Below are 20,419 nucleotides of genomic sequence, written 5' to 3'. Positions count from 1 at the left end.
ATCCCAGTGCAGCTGATCTCTGGAACCTTTCTGGTGCCAGCGGGTGCAGTGCGGTACTGCGTCGGCTCTGCCTGACGTTGCTACGCGCCCTGCACCGGATAGGACATCAGGTGCAGTATATATACAGCATAGCCATGCCCTGTGACATCAGTTTCACTCTTTTCCCCTAGCACTCTGATGCTGTCTGACCATGGAACCAATGGCATACTAGCTTTCCACAATGAGGGGTAGGTAGGGAGTGCAACGAGGAATCCATGGGAGGAACATCCATCAGTAAGAAGATTACAGCGAATGGGGCTCAAATGGGGCACCCATAAGAAATGTTAAGACTTAATTCAAATCCCACGCCAGAATCACAAACTGGAGGGCAGCAAACTGGTTACACAAGCCCCACAAGAACTGCATAACTGTGGGGTTTGTGAAAAACAAGCCCTGTTCTGTGGACCTCTAACACCAAAATAACGGTGAAGTAACCCTTTACACAGTGCCAATCTGCAAACACACCTGGGCCAATGATAGCAGAAAATCCAACACTGGTGACGGAGGGCAGGATAAAAGGATCCCGATCCCTCCCCCGGCACCACATTGAAGATTTATGCCATCTGCAGACAGAAATGGATTTTGTACCGGTACCCCAATCTGGGAGGAATACGCTTAAGAGTCCATCAAAAGGAGACTCCCACTTGTGGGTGACCCGAGTTGATCTGCTCTAGGCATCAGCTTTAACATTCTCTCTGCTGGCCAGATAGAGACAGCGTTCTCCAGAGCCCAGAACCCCAGTCACACTGCTTCTCTGCACAGAGAGAAGGACTCCACACCACCTTGTTTTTTTGAGGTAGTGCATGGTTACTGTGTTGTCCATCATGACCAGAACAGTCTTGCATTTCATAGAGAGGAGGAAAGTGACCAGAGCCAGTCTGATCGCCCTCAGCTCCAGGAAGTTAATGAGTTCCTGAGACTCCACGGGAGACCACAGTCCAAACACCATTAGGTTCGACAGGTGAGTGCCCCAACCAGTCAGAGAGGCATCCGTGACCACGATCACCTGGGGCAAAGGTTGACGAAGCAATGTGCCTCAGCAAGTTGTCTCACACGGCTCACCATGCAAGATTCTGATCCACCTGGTCGGAGAACTGTAAGAGGTCAGACATTTGGCCCTGAAACTGCAACCATTGGCAACGGAGAAGCCACTGAAGTCATCTCATGTGCAGCTTCGGCTCTAGCACCAATAGGAAGCAGGAGGCTATAAGGCCCAGAAGATGCAGAAAACCTGAAAACGGGACTTGTTCATGGAATTGAAAGACATTGACCATCTGAAAGATATTAGTCACTCGATCCTCGGGCAGGAAAGCTCTGCCCAGGTGAGTGTCCAAGACTGCAATGATAAATCGGAAGTACTGGTATTTCAAAACCTGAGACTTTTTGCAGTTCAGGGAAAAGACCAGATGTGCAATAACATTCATGTATGAAGCAGACGCTTTGACACCAGAGCTGGGGACCGAGCTCGGATGAGCCAGTCCAGGCAGGTGAAGACATGAATGACCTCCCTCCTGAAGCGAGCCGCTACCACTGCCAGCAGCTTGGTGAAAACCCAGAACGCTGAAGAACCTTGAACTGGTGGTGATGCTGGCCTACCACGAACTTCAGGTAATTCCTAGGTTTCCAATGAATCAGGATATGGAAGTAGGTTTCATAAATGTCCAGTGACACCAACCGTCCTGTAGATTGAGGGCTTGCAGGATATGAGCCAGCGTAACCATCCTGAACGTATCCATGCGCAGGAACAGGTTCAGCAGCTGCATATCCAGAATAGGATGCACACCCATGTCCTGCTTTGGTACCAGAAAATAGGCTGAGTGCCACCCCCTTCCTTGTTCCAAATTCAGCACCAGTTCGATGGTGCGCTTGGACAGAAGCTGACAAACCTCCTCCAGGAAGATGGGGTAGAGACAAGGGGGTGGCCTGGGGCCTTGATCCGGAGGGCGCTGGATGAATGGGAGGCAATGACCCTGCTTGATGATCTGTAAAGCCCAATGTCAGAAGTTGTACCTGACCACTCTGAGCTGACCAGGGAAAACCTCACCCAACCCCTGCCGACATTGATATGCAATGCCCATCACTGGGGTGTTGTACTCTGGGGTGTGGCAGGGAATATGCCTCCGGACACTCCACCTCTCTTGGAAGCCTCTGTCCTGCATTCTACGTGGGGCAGACTAACCACAGCCCCTCAGGGCATACGTAGTGGAGGGACAAAACCCACCGTCTTGAGACACTGACTGTAGTGGGCTGTTGCAAAGCAAGCCCCAAAACCGTAGCCATTGCCTTCGATGACTGGACCTTCTGAAGGGCTTCACCCTTAGCTCCAACGCGGTTCTGGCCATTGAAAGGCATGTCTAACAGCCAGGTCTGGACGTCACCGGCAAACCTGGACATCCTCAGCCATGAATGGCATCTGACCACAGTGCTTGCGGCGATAAACCTGCCCACAGAGTCCGCTGCATCCAGTCCTGATTGCAGCATTTGGCATGCTGCTTCCTTGCCGCCAGAGACCAAGGACAGGAAACCATCCCTTATCTCTCCTTCCGGGACATACTCAGCTGCATTGGCCAATGCGTCCAAAGGTCAAAGGAGAACTTTGCCAAGGCACATGAGGCATTACCTGCTCGCAGGCAAGACTGCCTGATGCAAAAACCTTCTTACCCTATGTGTCAAACCTCTTACTCTCCCTGTCCAGAGAAATGGATGGGAAAGTAGACTTCTCCAGAATAGCAGTTGCGGCCTGAACACTAAGCTCTAAGGCAAAGCATGGGAGGGGAGAATAGCTGAGTCAGAAGTGGTGGGACAATGCTGGAACAGAGGCAGGCTTCTGCCACACCTCTGGTATGGGGACCGGCCACAAAGGTTAGGAGCCTCTCCTTCTTGGGGGCATCGTCCAGAATCATGTCACAGAGTTCATGCTGAACCTTTGCCCTGGATGGAGCAGACGGTCCCAGAGTACTAGCCACCTTGGCCATCATGCGCTGGAATGCGGCGTGAGGCTTACTTGGGGTGGAAGCTGGCAAAATGTCCATCTTCGGGAAGGTGCTGAGGCCACTGGCGAACTGCAGGTCCTCTGCACATCCTCACCTTCCCCATAGAATTCCTCTGGGAAATCTCTCACGTCCCTAGAACCCAGAGGTTCTAGTCCAAAGGGGAACTGGTCACCCACCTCCTCATACATTACCATGACGGCATCCACAGGGAGTGGGACGTACTCCTGGGGAGCCGTGTTGTCCACGATGCCGATGGCGAAGTCGGAGCGAGGTCTCATTGCCCAATGGTGGGACCTGTTGGCGTCAAGGGAACTCGGTCCCTTTCTGGTCCAGGCCCCAACCCATAGGGCATGCAGAAGTGGTTCCCAGCCGGCACCCTGCTGGTCGCAACAGACACAGTGGGACCAGTCGGCGCTCCAGCTGAAGCGGACAGTGATGTTGCCTTTGAGCTGTCATCCGGCAGAAGTTATCCCATTCGTCCAGCACGGAGGATCAGGTGTGAAAAAGTAGATGCACTACCCACTCAGACGAATCACTGGAGGGGTGGGTCTTCGAAGAAGAGCAATATCGCTGTGAGGACTCACTCGGCAGCAAGACCTATTCTGATGCTTTTTCTGCATCTCCTTGCGTGGAGCAGCCCTTTCTTTAGAGCGTTGATCCACACTGTGTGACCTCGAACATGACTGCAGACCCATCGATTGGAGCCTGACCCTTCTCCTTGTGGATGAATGCGAAGCGTTTTGCTAGACGCTCCCGAAAGGCATTTTGATGCATGGACTGCCATGACCTCCACTCCTGGGTATCGTGGCCCTTGCCCAAGCAATAAAGAAAAATCCGGTGCGGATCAGAGTCTGGAATTTGCCAGCTGCCGTCCGCAGATGGCTTGAAACCCAAAAGCTTTAAAACCAAGGCAAGGCGTATTCGAAAATTAAACTTGATGAGTGTGTTCCCGAGCAACGAACAGTGTACAGAAAAAAGGAACTGAAGTCACGGTGAGCAGTGCCACTATTTATACATATAGACCCCCAAACATTATTTCTGGTGTGGGGCACGTAGGTGCATCAGACAGAGCAGCGCTGCACACCTGGCAGTGGAAAAGTTCCCAGGCAGCAGCTACACTGGAATAGGGATGTCATAGATGAGGAATCCGTGGGAGGAAAGAATCCATTATAAAGAGCCACATGAGAAGGTAGAACCCAGGAAGTGAGCTACACAAGAGGGGTGGCAGTAAATCAAAAGAATATCGCCTTATCTTTTGCCAGGAAGGTTATGGCAACCTCACTGGACTAAAAGGTATGGTCTCCATTAGGTTCTTCCCACTATGAAATGGCCGCCATGTAAACCAGAGAACTGACGTCACCCGTAACCCGGAACTCCAATTAGTCTGACTATTTATGTTTCCGGAACGAGGAAACTATTCACAACAAGACTCATGGATGCCATTACGAGATCAGAATTCAGCCTGTCAAGGATTCCGCTCTGAGACGCAGCACGCAACGCTCTGATGCCTCAGCAGTATTACCAGTGAGATTCAAGAACATCGCTTGACTTTCTAAGGTATTTAGTTTAGCGGACACGGTCCATGTTCCTTAACCACCGACCTGCCTGAAACGACATTGCCAAAACTTTCATAATTCTAGACGGAAGCCGCATAGTCATCAACCACGTATCAGGCAGTGAAATTCCGTCCTTTTCCCTGAAAGGGTTTTGCCAACATAAGCCGGAAAACTCCATAAAAAGTGCTATTACCTTCGCCCCACCTCCTTTGAAACTCAAAAGAGGCTAACCGAAGACTAATGCTAAAAACTTCGGCGGTCCCCCATACATGAGGGCTAGCCACCATGAATAGGTATTATACACCAAAAAAGAGTGGGGGTAATTGAAGTGGCAAAGCCATAGGTAAAACAAATACTTCTTCTCATCTCCTGCACTGCTACAGCTCTTCCGTCATCGAAGAACTGCCCACCTGAAATTTCTGCACTCATTTTCCTCAATCCAACAAGGTGAGGGAGCGAAGGGGTTTGGTTGACTCTTGTCACCAAACTATCTTCTTTCCCTTTACTTGCTGTCTTCATGGTTTCCGAAGGCCAGGTTAGTATCGAAGAACAGCTTAACTGACAGATTGAAAGACCTCTATACCTTCTTGAACCAAACGTCATCCTCAAACAATACCTTGATAACAATCTGGCTAAAGGATTCATATGTCACTCCCCTTCTCCAGCGGGGGTCCCCATTTTTTTCATCCTCAAGAAAGAAGAAACCGAGCTTAGGCCCTGCATAGACTACCAGCAAATGAATATCACGATTAAGAACAGATGTGCCTTACCCTTGATCCAAGTCCTACCTGAGCAAGCAGGACAGCAAAACCTATACTAAACTAGAATTACGGTGAGCCTACAATCTGATAAGGATAGCAGCCAGGGATGAATGGAAAACTGTTCCCCACATGGTATGCATATTTTGAATTTCTCGTAATACCCTTCGGGTTGTGTAACGCATTAGCTGCTTTTCAATTCTTTCTGAATTACATCTTCCGGGACATTGTTGAGGTCTACCTAGTGATTTACCTAGATGATATTTTGATTTATTCATCCTCCTTGCAAGACCATATTGCCTACGTCAGAGAAGTCCTCTATTGACTACAGAAACATCAATTGTTTGCCAAGATCTCAAAATGCGTATTCCATCAAGAGAAAGTTGCGTACCTCGGATATATACTTTCACCGAGTAAAATCGAAATGGATCCCCAGAAAATCAATGCCATCCTGGACTGGCCCATTCCAACCACGGTCAAGAGCTACAGAAGTTTCTAGGATTTGCGAATTTGTATCATCGCTTCATACCACGTTTCTCAGAGATACTCATACCATCGTCCACGTTGCTACAAAAAGGTAATATTACAAATGGAACAACCTCAAGCAAGAGGCATTTGATTGTTTAAAACTCAAATTTACTACATCCCCCGATTCTCAAGAACTCAGACCCTGAGTTACCCTATGTGGTGGAGGCCAATGCATCCGATTATGCTGTAGGTGCAGTATTATCACAATGTGACCCTCAGACCAGATTGAAACATCCAATCGCTTTTCATTCCAGAAAACTAAACAGAACCAAGCAGAATTACAGTATATTTGACAAAGAATTATTGCCCATCAAAGAAGCTTTTATCACATAGAGGCACTATCTGGAATGTGCTAAATTCCCAGTTTAAGTCATCACCTGTCATAAAAATCTGGAGTTCCTTCGTACAGCTCGATTCACCAACAAGAGAGAGAATCGATGGATCCATTTCTTCTTACAGTTCAACTTGATGGTCACATATAACGCCTGGGAACCTCAACACCAAAGCTTTTGCCTTATCTCGACGGGACCAGACACTAGTGCACCGAGTAGAAGGGCTCCTATTCATAGAAACTTCTCAGATCCTGATTATTCATCATGTCGAACTGGGAGGTTATGAGAAGCAGTTCCGTCTAGCGTGCACAAAGGCCCAAACTTTACGATTCCTCCAAGACGATCCGTCACATCATGAACATCAAGGTTTGTTGTTTCACGGTAACATATCATGGCTCCCAACTCAAGCCATCCAGTCATGTTTCTTACGATGGTGCTATGATAGCAAAGGGTCAGGCCATGGTGAGGTTCTAAAAACAAAGAAGAAAGTACAATGCGACGCTTGGTGGAAGGGTTGGGCCAATGATGTACGTGACTACATTCATGGATGTGGCAACTGTATCAGTCCAACCACTAGCCATCAAAAAACTATGGGTTTATTGCAACCTTTTCCCATACCCTCATGACCATAGAAACACTGCTCTATGGATTTTATTACTGAACTCCCTCCAGTCCAAGGACGAACAACCATTCTAACAGTGGTGGACCCTATTACCAAATGGCCCATTTCATTGGCCTGACCCAGTTACCATTGGCCCATAAGCTAGCCCAGCTAATCATAGAACATGTATTTCATCACCATGATCTACCTAAAGCCATCATCACAGACCGAGGTTCACAGTTCATTTCCTGGTTTTGGAAAGAAGTCAGTAGATTATTGGTTATAGATCTCTGTTTTTCATCCACCTATCACCCTCAAAGTGACAGACAAACTGAAAGGGTAAACCAGGAGATAAATCAATATTTACGATGCTACACCACTGCCTGTGACCAGGACTGGTTGGATTTACTTCCCATTCCAGAATTCGTGTACAATGATTCCTACCATTCCCCTTTAGCAGACTCTCCATTTCATGTATCCTATGGATATCATCCATCTTCTTTTCCATTGACTAAAGTGGGTTTATCTTTTATACCACCAGCACAGGAACACATCAACAACCTACACCTAAGGTTTTGCAAAAGCATTATCTCAGTTAAAAAATTTGCTAAATTTGACGTAAACATATGCAGATAAAAAGAGGCGTGTTTCACCCCATTATGTAGTAGATGATGAAGTATGGTTAGCCACAACCAATAACTGCATGCCCTCTTGTCATCGGAAGATGAAACCTCAATTCATCGGCCCATTCAAGATCAAGAAAGTCGTCAATCCAGTGGCCATGAGGCTAGCTCTACCTTCAAACTACAGAATCCATCCCGTATTTCATGCATCTCTCCTGAAACCTGTAACGCACTCTTATTGCTATGGAGACCGGCTTCTATCTCAACCTTCGGCGGTGGGCAACCAAGACGAATATGAGGTCAAAAAGATCATGGATTCCTAATTTTGGAGAGGGACTATTCAATACCTGGTTGATTGGGTAGGAGATGGCCTGGAAGATAGAACCTGGGTTTTAGCTAAAAATGTCTTTCCCCCGAAACTAGTGAAACAATTTCACCTCCATCACCCTGGGAAGCCAAGCAGTAAAGATTCCAAGCTTGTAAACCAGATGGGGGGGCCGAGAGGGGAACATAGTGTCAGGTTAAATGAACTGGTCACTAAAATCAAAAGAACATTGCCTTATCTTTTGCCAGGAGGTTTATGGCAACCTAACTGGACTAAAAGGTATAGTCCCTGTTCGGTTCTTCCCACTATGAAATGGCCGCCATGTAAACCAGAGAACTGACGACCCGGGACCCAGAACCCCTATTAGTCTGACTATTTATGTTCCCGGAACAAGGAAACCCTTGTCTTTCAAACTATTCAGGACAAGACTCATGGATGCCATTACGAGATCCGAATTCAAGAACACTGCTTGACTTTATTAGGTATTTATTTTAGTGGTCATGTTCCATGCTCCTTAACTACCGACCAGCCTGAAACGACATTGTCAAAACGTTCATAATTCTAGATGGAAGCTGCATAGTCATCGACCACGTATCATGAGTGAAATTCTGTCCTTTTCCCTGAAAGGCTTTTGTAAACATAAGCCGGAAAAATCCATAAAGAGTGCCATTTCCTTCTCCCTGTCTCCTTTGAAACTCAGAAGAGGTTAACCAAAGACTGATGCTTAAGTCTGCGGTGGTCCTCCATACACAAGGGCTAATCACCCTTAACAGGTATTATCAAACACCAAAAAAGGGGGGTTAATCGAAGTGGCAAAGCTACGGGTAAAATGAATACTTCTTCTCATCTCCCCCACTGCTACAGCTCTTCCATCATCGAAGAACTGCCCACCTGAAATTCCTGCACTCAATTTCCTTAATCCAACAAGGTGAGGGAGCAAAGGGGTTTGGTTGACTCTTGTCAGAAAACTACCTTCTTTCCCTTTACTTGCTGAATGTCTTCATGGTTTCCAAAGGCCAGGTTAGTATCCAGGAACAGCTTAACTGACAAGGGTAAAGTTCCAAGAAGAAGGCTCAGTACCCAGATGAGGGAAAAGAGCCACCTGACAGTATGCAGCCCAGTAAGAGAGCAACAATAGAGATTGCACTGCCCCCAGAAAAAAACATGCCAATTTAAAGACCCCAAAGCAGTGATAGTGGGTACAGCCCCAATAAGGACGACAAAATACAGCATCCAGAAAAGACATGCAAGTGGCTCCAACCCCCACCCACAGGAAAGACACAAGGGGGTATCATCTCTAGAAGAGAGTGCCACAACAGCCCCCAGAAGGGCAAAACACGAGGCATGTAAGAGGTGTGGATCCTAGAGTGGAGGAAAAGGAGAGGCAATAACTCCTCAAGCAGAGGATCAGGAGAGGGCCTAGCCCACAGTAGAGAGGGTAGTGATGTAGGAGACAGGAAAGCCAGAGGTTTCTGCAGATGTGTGAGGGACCCAAGAGGCCCTCCCAGGAGGAGGAACACGAGAAGGCCAGACAATAGGAGGAGTAATTGGAGAGGGAACCAAGCAAAGCAGTATGTCCCTTTAAAAAGGTCCCTCAACTCCAACAGAAAGTACTATAGCCTTGAAGCACTGAGCCTGTAGCTCCACAAACAAAATCCCACATCCCATAACACACTGCACTGTCCTCCTGCTGTGACTCCACCTCATTGTGTGCTCAGTGGAAAGTCTGATGTTAAGGTACCTTAATGTAGGGAATAGGGGAATCTGAATTCAGTGCCGATTATGGGCTTCACAAACAATCCAATAATTCACCTGCTGACATCATGTGCTACTGGTTTAAAAGGTCTGTGTTGAGCACAATACTAATGCCCCCCTGGGGCGTACCCTGGTGCAGCTCATGCATTGCCAAGCCCCAGCTTGGGTCACCCACACTGAACAAGGAATGTAGTCGCTGAATGCTGTGGGTTAATGCTGAACCCATCTCCTGTCAGTCATACTGCACTGTGAATGCAACCCTGATGCACTCTGAACGGTGCAAGCTCCCATCAGGGATTTCAAGAAGTGCACTACAAATCTTCCCCCAAACTCATCATATTGCGATGAGCCATATCCAAGTAACTCAGACTGCACTGAGTAGCGCTGCGCCTCTTAGAAGCCAGTCACACGAATGATGTATGCTCTTAGTGCATTGTGCACAGTAACATGCCCCCACTCATCCTTCATTTGGCAGTATGATCTTGCGGGGCATTATGGGCTTTGCTGACCCTGGTTACAAACGGTGCTCTATAGTTGTTCTCCTGGTATACCATATTCAGTGCGAAGCCTACATCAAATGACCCAACTGAGCACACGTTTACTGGTTTCGACTGAGTATTACACACTGCTTGAGGCATACATCCTTTTTAAGAGCCATGTAACGGGGGGGGGGGGAGGCTGAAAACCCATGGTGATGAAATGTCTGATTGCCTTGAAGGCAGCCCTGAAGGAAGTTGCATCGCGGTAGTCCTTTATTTCACGTAGAGTTTTTTATGCAGACTACAGCACTCCAACAACTGGTTAAAGGCATATTTTCCCAGTTAGTACCCACTCAGGGGCCTTAAATAGTTTTGCACGCTTGGTTATACCACATGACTTGGAGGTGGAGTTGATCATTGTAGTTATGTTTGTCGCGACTCAGACACTACAGCTACCAGCATGCAGCACCCTCATGCCGCTGGAATGGGTAGTGGACCACTGAGAGCAACACCTTTCAGAAACCAACAAGTGCTATAGGGACCACAATTCACCAGGGTTCAACAACCAAATCCTGGCTCAAACCAGGAGAGGTATGGTCACCCTGTTAAAAAATGACTGGCTTCACCCATCCAGGAGCAGACCGAGGCCCACATCCTACCACAGTGTCCCCAGACCACTGTTAGTGAACAGTAAAGCAGTGGCTGACAAGCTTGTAGCAATGGGGAGATGTACAGCACCCCCAAAAATCTTTATGGACAGTGATTTACTTGATCCAGTAGAGGAACGGAGAAAAAACTACACTAGAGACGGCGTGACAGGCTGCAAGGAAATGGATTCTGAAAAGGGTGCAGGGCTAAAGGCTCTAATGAAGCCTTCCAGGAGACACGCCAGTCCACAAGGGGAGGAGATGGGAGAAGTTCAAAGTAGATCAGAAAGAGATTGGCGCAGGGAAGCAGCTGACTCAAGTACTCAACTGGTGCCCAGAGAACTTTCTCGATAGGATGGGGAGGCCTATAAACAGCCACGAGAAACAAGAATCAGTCTGCAGTGAAAGGTGTTCGAGGTTGGAGGAAGTGAAAGGAGGACCAAGAGCCAGAGAGGAGTGTGCAGAAGGCAGAGGAAGAGCCAGAGAGGAGTGTGCAGAAGGCAGAGGAGGACTTGGCATGTTTGGAGAGAGTGAAGTGAAGGTTCTTGAATTGATAGATATATATATATAGGCCAGGAGAGTGGATGCAGGCGATAAGATCAGGGGGGGTGTAGAGGAGAAGAGACGGAAGCAGCAAAAGGGGGAGTAAGACCAGAACAGAGGTAGACAGTGGAGTCAAATGAAGTGAGAGAAGCGATAAGAACAGTAGAGGAATAGAGGGTATAGAGGCCGAGTGAGTGGTAGAGAAGAGGAGTGTCAGAAAGAATGAGGATAGGGAGTAAAAGACTGTCTCCAGAGGAGGGATACGGTAAGACCATCCAATGATCCTGGTTTAGGTCACCTAGGACATCCCTGAGGGAGTTATAAAAGGCTGTGCCCGTAACAGTTGGGGGGTAACCTGGCTATAGCAAAGCAGCCTTTTAGCAAGCCATCGTGCAGTAGGGAGACTGGGCCAGTGAGGTGGGAGCCCCTTCAAGGTTGGGAGATAATGTATAGGGGCTGCGCCTAGACTTGCAGCCCCAGCTGCCTTTTCTTGTAGGGGGTTTTATGATAAAACTGAAAATGTACGTGCGTCATCACGTGACTTGAGCACTTTGTCATACTATCTTGCAGAAAGGGTGGCCTCAAGCAGACCTGAGAGTCTTCCCCTTAGGGTAGTAGTTTGCACACTACACCCAAGTGTTCTCCCAAACATCCCCCGAGGTACTTCATGTCTTCTACGGGCTCCAAAATCAGAAATCTTGCACACATTTTCTAGGACTGGAGTTGGAATAGCAAATTATACCCTTATACCCCAGGAAAAGGACTAACCTGCACATTGTACTATGCCAAGCCTACAGCAAGGGACCCACATGACAACATGTATGCGTTTAAAAAAATAAATTGCTCAATGCTATGCACCGCTCGCTCACACAGTACAACGTGCTATGAGAGTTCTTTGTGGGCACCTTGATCTGTGTTGGGCACCCCATCATGTCACCTGCCCTGCACTATGAATTTTCCATAGTACACATTGAAAAGTGCCAAGTCCATAAAATAACATCCACGCATTGTTGGCCCCTTAAGCAACGGGGGGGTTCCACTCACCACTGCATTCTTTGGGTTGGCCTGCTCGTCGCGCATTTCCCGCAGCTGTTGGGCTGTAGCACCATGAACTCGACTCAGCACATTGAACCAACCACTGTGGAAAGAGAAAGAAAAACTGTTGATCTGTGAGAAAACGAGGAGCTAGAACCTATGGAGTAGAGCAAGACTAATTCGCTGAGCACAAAGCGGTCTTAAACACGCATCACAAGATCCCCCTCCTGGGGTGCTTGGACCATTTCTGTACCACGCTGATGTAAGGTAGCAAAAGACACAGCATAAAGCCATCTCCAGTCATGTGGGTTTTCATGGGGCATGCGATTCCCAGGAACAGAGTTCTAATAAAACCCTTGGTCCAAGGCTGCAGCTGTGTCCAGGGGCAGGAGAATGCCATTCAGCAGGGGCACCCACAGAGCGAGTTCTCCAGGGGCAGGAGAATGCTATTCAGCAGGGGCACCCACAGAGTGAGTTCTCTACGGGGCCAAAGAGGGTACAATGCTCGGTGCGAGTGCCTACTAGATGGTCACACAACCAGAGGATGCTGTAGAGTGCAAGAACAGTCAGACAGATGTGTGTTGTGCACAGGTACCCAGAATGCAGCAATCTCTGTAGGGCTATCAAGAGGGTACGGAACCCATGTGTGGATGCATTCTGTATGAACTTCCACAGGATCATGTGGATATACATGCACTCACAGGGTGAGTGAGTGAGTTCTGTCTGTGTACCAATAGGAGGGAAGGAGTGTGTTCTGTGCTGGAACCGAAGGGCGCTATGCTTTGCACAAGAGAAGGGGGGCAATTTGTTCGGCAGAGTGGGTTAATAAATGGGTGGTGTGTACATTACAAGCACTTAGGAGTGTGAGGAGACATTACCACACCAAAGGTGAGGAGCGACTCCAAAACAGCAGCAGAGATAGAGACAGGCAGAGGGATGTAGAGCGAGAGAGAGAGAAGAGTGTGAGGGACAGTAAGTATGAGAGAGTCCTAGAGTGTCAGACTACACAGAGAAACACTGGGCTCTCCACTAGGGCAATCACCGCTCTTCTGCTGGACCCACAAAGGACTTGTCTCTGGAGGGGCCACACAGGTCTCTCCTCTTTTGGGGCCACCCATGCTTGGAGTGTACGTGGATCATCTTTTGCGATTATATAAGACCCTGTTCTTGGGGCTCTCGGGCCCTTCTCTTGAGTGCGCGTAGGGCTTTTCTCTTCGGTGGGGCTTCAAAGTCTGTACTCCTAGGAGGGGCAGACCAGACTTCCCTTATGGGACACACATGTGTATGGTCTTTATGGTGGCAGAGTAGGTTGCAAGCAAGACTCATCTTTGTATAAAGGAATCACACAAGATTATTTGTGGGGGCATCCAGAAGCCTTCTCTTGGGGGGGAGGTGAGAGGGACACTGGATGTTTATATACAGTTAGTGCAACCCCCACACATGGCTTAAACACGGCGGCTGGTGCCTTTTAATATGTTCAGAAAACAGCTAGGAAACCACAGAACTTGTATGAAGTCGAACACACAGCAGGTGTTGGCTCAAACGCCTGGCACTGGGCACATGCCGATCTCAGGATGTGAGTAATCCTGCTGTTTACAGTGGAAGGGCTTTATCAAATCTCAGAGGAGCTTGAAGAAGCCCAATCTTCCCTGCGTCTCATGGACATGGCCCAGGACACACCCTCTCCCTCAATCATTGACCGGGCCCATGAATGAGCTGTTTTGTTGAACTCCAAATCCCAGCAATTCATCATGTGCCAGACTCTCCGATTGCACTTTCCAGGGACAGTTTGTTCCCAGCAGTTTGTACAGCTGCATGACAGGGGTTTGGGCAAGTCTGTGAAATGGTAAAAAGGAGTCGCAGTCAGAGACCTGGTCCAAAATTCTATAGGGTGTACTTCCCAATACCCATAAGGGTATGTGGCCCAATAGAACGCTCACAACAGGTGCCATGCTCACATATGCACAAGGAGATCTTATAAAACACTCGTGGGTTGGGAGAGGGCTGAATATGGTGAAATACCCACCAGGAAGGACATACCCTCCAAAGTGGCACAGTGAAATACCCACCAAGTGGGTGTCACAACCAGGACATGGATCATCAGAAAAGACTAAGCCTTGTTTTCCTTTTTCTATACTCGCCATTCTCCCTCACACAGATATTCTGTTGACAATTGGATAATGAGGCAAAAACTCGAAAATATCTCCAACTGTAAACCCGCTGGGGAAGGTTGTGGAGTCTGGTATCTTTCTATCCTAGTCTGCCTTTTCCACTGTGACCCTTGGTTAGTAAGTGCCTCTTTCTCTAAGCAGCTGCACAAATGCTAGTGCCAGTGTGCTTATGTTCCCAGCGATTCCCCTGCTTAGTATGCTTAAGTTCCCAGGGATTGCCCTGCTCAATATGCTTAGGTTCCCAGGGATTCCCCTGTGCAGTGTGCTTAGTTTCCTAGGGATTCCCCAGCTCAGTGTGCCTAGGTACCCAGGGATTCCCCTGCTTAGTCACTCAGTCTTGATGCCAGTTGCCTCTTCTCTCCTTCTCAGAATTAGGTTCCTCCAGTGGGGTATCACCACCTTCTAAGCAGTTGTAGGAAACTCAGGCAAAGTTGGACCTTGTTTGGCACATACGGGCAATCGTTGGATTTTTAGCAAGTTTCCAAATAAGGCTAACCAGGTTTATTATTCCTCCAAGTTGATTTTGGCAGCCTCCCAAAGGTTCTGCCACCACCATGGCTCGGAGACCTCCTTTCCTCCAAGCTTCTCTACAACTGCATTTATCCTGCTCCTCCTCAACACCTCATTCCTCCTCTTCCAACCGTGGGACCCACCCCTTCCAATAGGGGCCACCCCAAACTCCCTGATTTAGGACAGAAATGCCTTGTGTACGAATCTAGACTATTTGTCCCTTCTACCCAGAAGGGAGCCCCCTCCTTTTACCCTCCACCCATAGGGGTATGGGCAAGTGGGACCTCACTGGGAGTGACGCCCCTCATGGGGACAAGGACTCCCATTCCGAAAAGGAACTCCCGGTCTACAAAACAATATCTGCCTCCATGGGAACTGGAAAGACTGTTACTAATTCTGTTTTGAAACCACCAAACAGTGACCGCTCCTCTCTTTGGTTTCAGGTAATGCTGGATCTCACCTGAAAGCCGTAGTGAAGAAAGAAAGACCCACTTTCTTTGATCTTGATGACGTATATACACCCAGGAAGAACTGTGAACAGGGAGGAATCTCTGTGGAGAGAACAACTAAGAGATGTGGAGCCACGCTAGACCACGAGCCAGCGGTGGCGTAGAGAGCGAGCCAAACACTAGCTGAAACACTGGAAGGATGGTGTCCCATCTATCTAAGAAGCCAGGGTCAGGGGGAGACTGGCGGCGATGCAGAAGCACCCATTTCCTCTGGTGGTGGTTCCACAGAAAAGGGGCCTAGCAACTGACTCCAGGACAATCTTGTCTCGGCGAGTCCGAATCCCTGAGTTCTATGCCCGAAGGACATTAGCTGTTGAGAGAAGCAGCACCAGGGAAGCAAACGCTACCATGGAGAGACAACTGCTGAGAGGTACAGATACTTTGCATCGAGGGTGGGGGAACCTATTAGGTTTCAGGAACCTGGGAAACCCAAGAGGAATAACGCCCTGTGTGAATCAGAGCAAGAGAAGTATGAACACTTTGTATCCAGGCTGGGAGAGCCAACAAGGTTATGGGAGCCTGGGGAGCCCAAACGGGCAAGCACCCCTTTGAATATGATGCAAAGAGATACATACTGTTTACATCCAACCAGGGGAAAGCCGACAAGGTTACAGAACCCTGAGAAACCTGAATGAGCCAGCGCCCTATGTGTATCTACTCAAGCTAAATACAAACACCTTGCATAGAGGCTGGGAGAACCAGCAAGAGTACGGGAATCTGAGAAACCAGTGTGGGCAAGAGCTCTATGTGTAGTACATGAACTGAGAGTGAACAGGCCTGCCAAGAGAGCCAAAGGACATTGGGGAGTCCAAGATCCACAGACTTGGCATCAAGAGACTTGTAGCCAGAGGAAACATACAAACATTCTTTTGATTTTACATTGATGTCTGCCAAGAAGACATGAAATGCTGTAAGACATTGAAGAACTATTTTTTGAAGTGTTGGGCCAGACACAAGCCACAGACAGAGGCTATTGCTCCGGCTGCCTTCTTTCTGTTCGGTTTTTGGATAGTGGTAGGGCCAGTTAGTTGGTTAGGTTTAGGACTGAGGACTTCTTGCTTTAGACACGGATGTGCACATATAGTTATAGTTTTGACAGGTAGGGAACTTTCCTCCTAGAATTAGGGCCAGTTAGTTGTTTTCTTTTAAATCAAACCACTTTGAACATTTCAATACGTCGCCTGACTCCTTCTGGTTCACCACATCGCTCAAGCTTTCTTCACTTGCTAGCTACAAACTTGCCAGCAAGGAGAACTTGCAACTTCTCCTGATGTTTTCCTCCAACCTCCACCTGATCCTCAACTCCAATCTCCTTCAGGTGTTCCTTAACCACATTCTCCTGATGCCCAACTACAACCTCCTCAAATCCTACACTGCCTCGTCCTCCTTATTCTCGTACTCTCCGACTTGTCGCAAGCCTTCTGCACTCCAAGCTCCCTTTCCAATCTCCTTTCTATACTGGCCATTCGCTTAACATTCCTGTTGCAATTTCTGCCTCTAGATACCAACCCCCTTAACTCCCGGTCTGGGCCTTTTATACAGTGTTGTTCTTTTGCCATGAGTCAACCTTGGGAAGGGGGCAGGAGGGGGCGGGGTACCTGAGGGTCGGGCGAGCGGGGACTGATAAAATACCTGGCGAAATAATCACCCCAAGGGATAGGAGGGAGAACTGGGGAAATAGCCACCCACTGTTGTGGCACAATCTGCCACCCGGTTTAATAGCCACCCGGGGCGGTGGGCAACTGTTGAAATATTCACCCAGGTAGTGTGGGGTCTGATGAAATACTTACATGGGTGGTCTGGTAAAATACCCACTACAGGGGGCAACTGGTGAAATATACACCCGGGGAGGGAAGGAGACTGGTGAAACATGCACCCTGGTAGGGGGACTGCTGAAACACCTACCCAGAGGGGGAGGGTGAACTGGTGAAAAATACCTAACCAAGGGGAACTGGTCAAACACCCTCCAAGTGAGAGTGCGACAAATGCACACAAGGAGGATGTTGACAAATCATCACAACAGGAGATGCATGTAAATACCCCAGGTGGGCAGGGATTTAATGAAGAAACCATGAAAAGAACCATTGCCGGCGACTTGGTGAGGTGTGGAGCTCTGGATAGCGGGCTTCTAACTTTGAGTGGCATTTGCTGTATGGTGCAAAGCCTGTGGACAGTCAGGCACTAGGTCTGGAATTGTGCAGGGTATGAGGTGTGAAGAGTCTAGCTTGTGAGGGGCCCTCCGGTGTGACTACTCTTCATGGCGGGGTGTTACCAGCATAATGTGAAGGCTCTGGGAAGTGAGCTGTGTATGTGTGAGTCATTGCCAGGACTCTTTGGGTGGTGAATTGTTGAGGAAATTAATGAGGATGCCGAGGGCTCTGGTGGTGGTTTGTGTTCAGGATTGACTGATGTGAACTTCCCCGCTGTGGAGGACATGCCTGCCCACACATAGCATGCCAGCAGTGACAATGCAGAAAACCAAAGTTGTGACTTTAACTTCCTTCTGTACCTGGCATCTTCTGGTGACTCAGCAACGATGTGATAAACACGGTCTGCGGTGACTACATCGAGCGCGTTCTCCTTCTCGTGGATATCAATGATTTCCCTAAAATGAAACATAGCGATTTAAGTCACTGACAACAGGTCAGAGAACCTACCCCCAGAGGGGCAGAACAAGATTGAGGTATACAAACATCCAAAGAATATACAGATTAAGCATCCCAAGGAAAATTCTGCTCCCTACCAAACGATGCCTTAGAGACCCTGAGTGCTCACCTTTGTGCATAAGTAGGCATGCAGATTCGCTCACATACACAACCAGGCACCCATGACTTCCCCATATAAACAAAGGCACTCAGGTGACACATACACACCTCCCATGTAAACAGGGAGGCACACAGGACATTCCTGAAGGCAGACATGATATGAGCAGCCATTTTCTCCATGTACATAGGCTGGGACACGGGGCTTTACTAGCATGAGAATAGGCGGGCCTGCAGTTGTCATATGTATAAAGACACAATACTCACATGTACACAGGCAGGCACACACAACCTTTCCATGTACACTGGAAGGCACAGGTCACACTTTCATCTTCAGTAATTATGTGGGTGATTATTTAGGTACAATCCCATCTAAAACGCAGCCGAGTGGCACACGGCTGTGGGTGGGGTACACAGAGGGAGGGGGATAGAATATTCTCAATTATTAATGAACTGTCATCCTTGGTCATTGTATTGTTCCTTGATAAGCAGAGTCTTCTATTGCTTCCTGACGAGCAGCAGGGTGGCATGAGGTGCGCTGGTGTCCTGTTGCTCCATTGTACTGGAGTTTGAACATGCTCGCTGGATATTCATCTCCTCTTTGGGTTCCATTCAGGAGATGTCTTGGATCCTGATATTGTGGTAACCTCATGAGATAATGAAAGTCTCGGCCAGGTATGAGTCTTGGTTATCAGAGCTTTGTTGGAGATGCAGGCTGCCTCAAAGGTACTGCAGGCTTGCAGAGTTATCCAGAGTAGTTATTTTGAGTGTTGTTAATGTGGTTGGCGTTGTTCAGCCCTTTAATGAAGGCTGCAATGTACCAGCTTTTGGTGGGGCCAGAGTAATGGCTTGAACACCTAAAACAGGAGCATTATGAACACCTATGTGGGAAAGCACGGGACCTGGAAAGTGGTCCTTAAGTCTACGGAAGGAGGTGAACGGCTTGAGTCTGGCAAGGAGCGAGATTTGCGTCTTCTCTTTTATGTGTGCAAGTGAAGGAGAGACAACATTTCAGCTGATGAATGTCGTCAACGTAATGCACCTTCAAAGTAGAGATGTGCGAGCCGTCCGCATACTGCCGGCTAAGGCCCAGAAAGAAAGCTCTGTGTCCCCATGTGTAGGATGAACATGAATAGGGAAAGCATTTGTTTATTTTTATTTTTTTTATTCATTATTTGTATAGCGCATCAAGCCCAGGGGCATCTCAGCGCTTTTCTTAAGAGAGTTGGTTGCAGTGGTGGTTTGCAATGGTGGTAGGTTACAAACGTTACAATATTTTCTTGCATAGGTATTCTGTTACAGACATAGCTTACAGGGGTAGCATGCGTTGTTTACAAGAGTTACAGCTGGTATTACATTAATTGTAGCATGCATTAGGTAGGGGTCTTTATGACGGTCCATTGAGTTTACCATATTTAATATGCGTGCATTCTGGATTTACACAGCATATGTTACACTGTCTAAAGGTGGCTTCTAATGCTCTTGGGCAAAGAGCCAGGTCTTGAGGCCTTTGCGGAAGGACCAGAGGGAGGGGGTCAGATCTTAAGGCCAACAGAATGGAATTCCATAGTTTGGCTGCAATCCCCGGGAAGCTGCAGCCTCCAGCTTTACACCGTCTAAACCTAGGGATGGTAAGGAGGCATGAGTAGGCTGAGCGGGTGGGTCTGTTGGGGTGGACTGTGGACATTTGTCTAGCAAGGTAGGCCGGGGCGCTGTTAAGAAGGGTCTGCTTGCGATGATCAGTTTGGAGGTGTAGGCTGCTGCCGAGGCAATGGCGTTGACTTGCCTTGTTAGGGAAAGTAATGAATCCAAATAAACTCCACGTGTTTTTATCTCATTTGCAACCGAGATAATGTTGCCGCCAATGTTGAAGGATTTGTAGGATTGTGGTAGTTGGTTTAGTCTAGATTGATTGCCAATGAGGAGTAATTCCGTTTTTATCGTCATTAAGACAAAACTCATGTTGGGCCATCCAGGCTTGGATGGTAAAATAGATTTTGTTCAATGATTTGGAATCGGTGTCATTGTTTCCTGTTATTGGAAGGAGTATTTGGGCATCATCCGCATAATTGGTATACATGACTCCCAATTTGTCTAGGTCATCGAACAGGGGCTTGGTGAATACGTTGTACAGTGTTGGAGAGACATGGGATCCTTGAGGGACTCCACATGTAACTGGAACAGGGAGGGCTGCAGCAGTGGTGGAGAAAGCTCATGGTGCAGTTGAAAAAGAAGGATTGAATCCATTGTATG

The 20,419-nt window shown here is 48.1% G+C and overlaps 1 protein-coding gene across 1 annotated transcript in view; it reads right to left on the bottom strand.

Annotated features, from left to right (window-relative positions):
* LOC138489261 (unconventional myosin-X-like) overlaps positions 1–20,419 on the bottom strand; it is a 788,454-nt gene that overhangs the window by 113,613 nt on the left and 654,422 nt on the right. The window contains exons 28-29 of the mRNA XM_069616957.1: positions 17,914–18,009; positions 12,224–12,317 (exon numbers count right to left, since the gene is read on the bottom strand). Coding sequence (XP_069473058.1) covers positions 12,224–12,317; positions 17,914–18,009 — 190 coding nt within the window. The remainder of the gene's footprint in view (positions 1–12,223; positions 12,318–17,913; positions 18,010–20,419) is intronic.

The sequence above is a fragment of the Ambystoma mexicanum genome, chromosome 9 (assembly GCF_040938575.1).
Source record: "Ambystoma mexicanum isolate Mex_15411 chromosome 9, UKY_AmexF1_1, whole genome shotgun sequence".
NCBI lineage: Eukaryota > Metazoa > Chordata > Amphibia > Caudata > Ambystomatidae > Ambystoma > Ambystoma mexicanum.
This window is presented reverse-complemented; position numbering and strand designations above follow the sequence as displayed.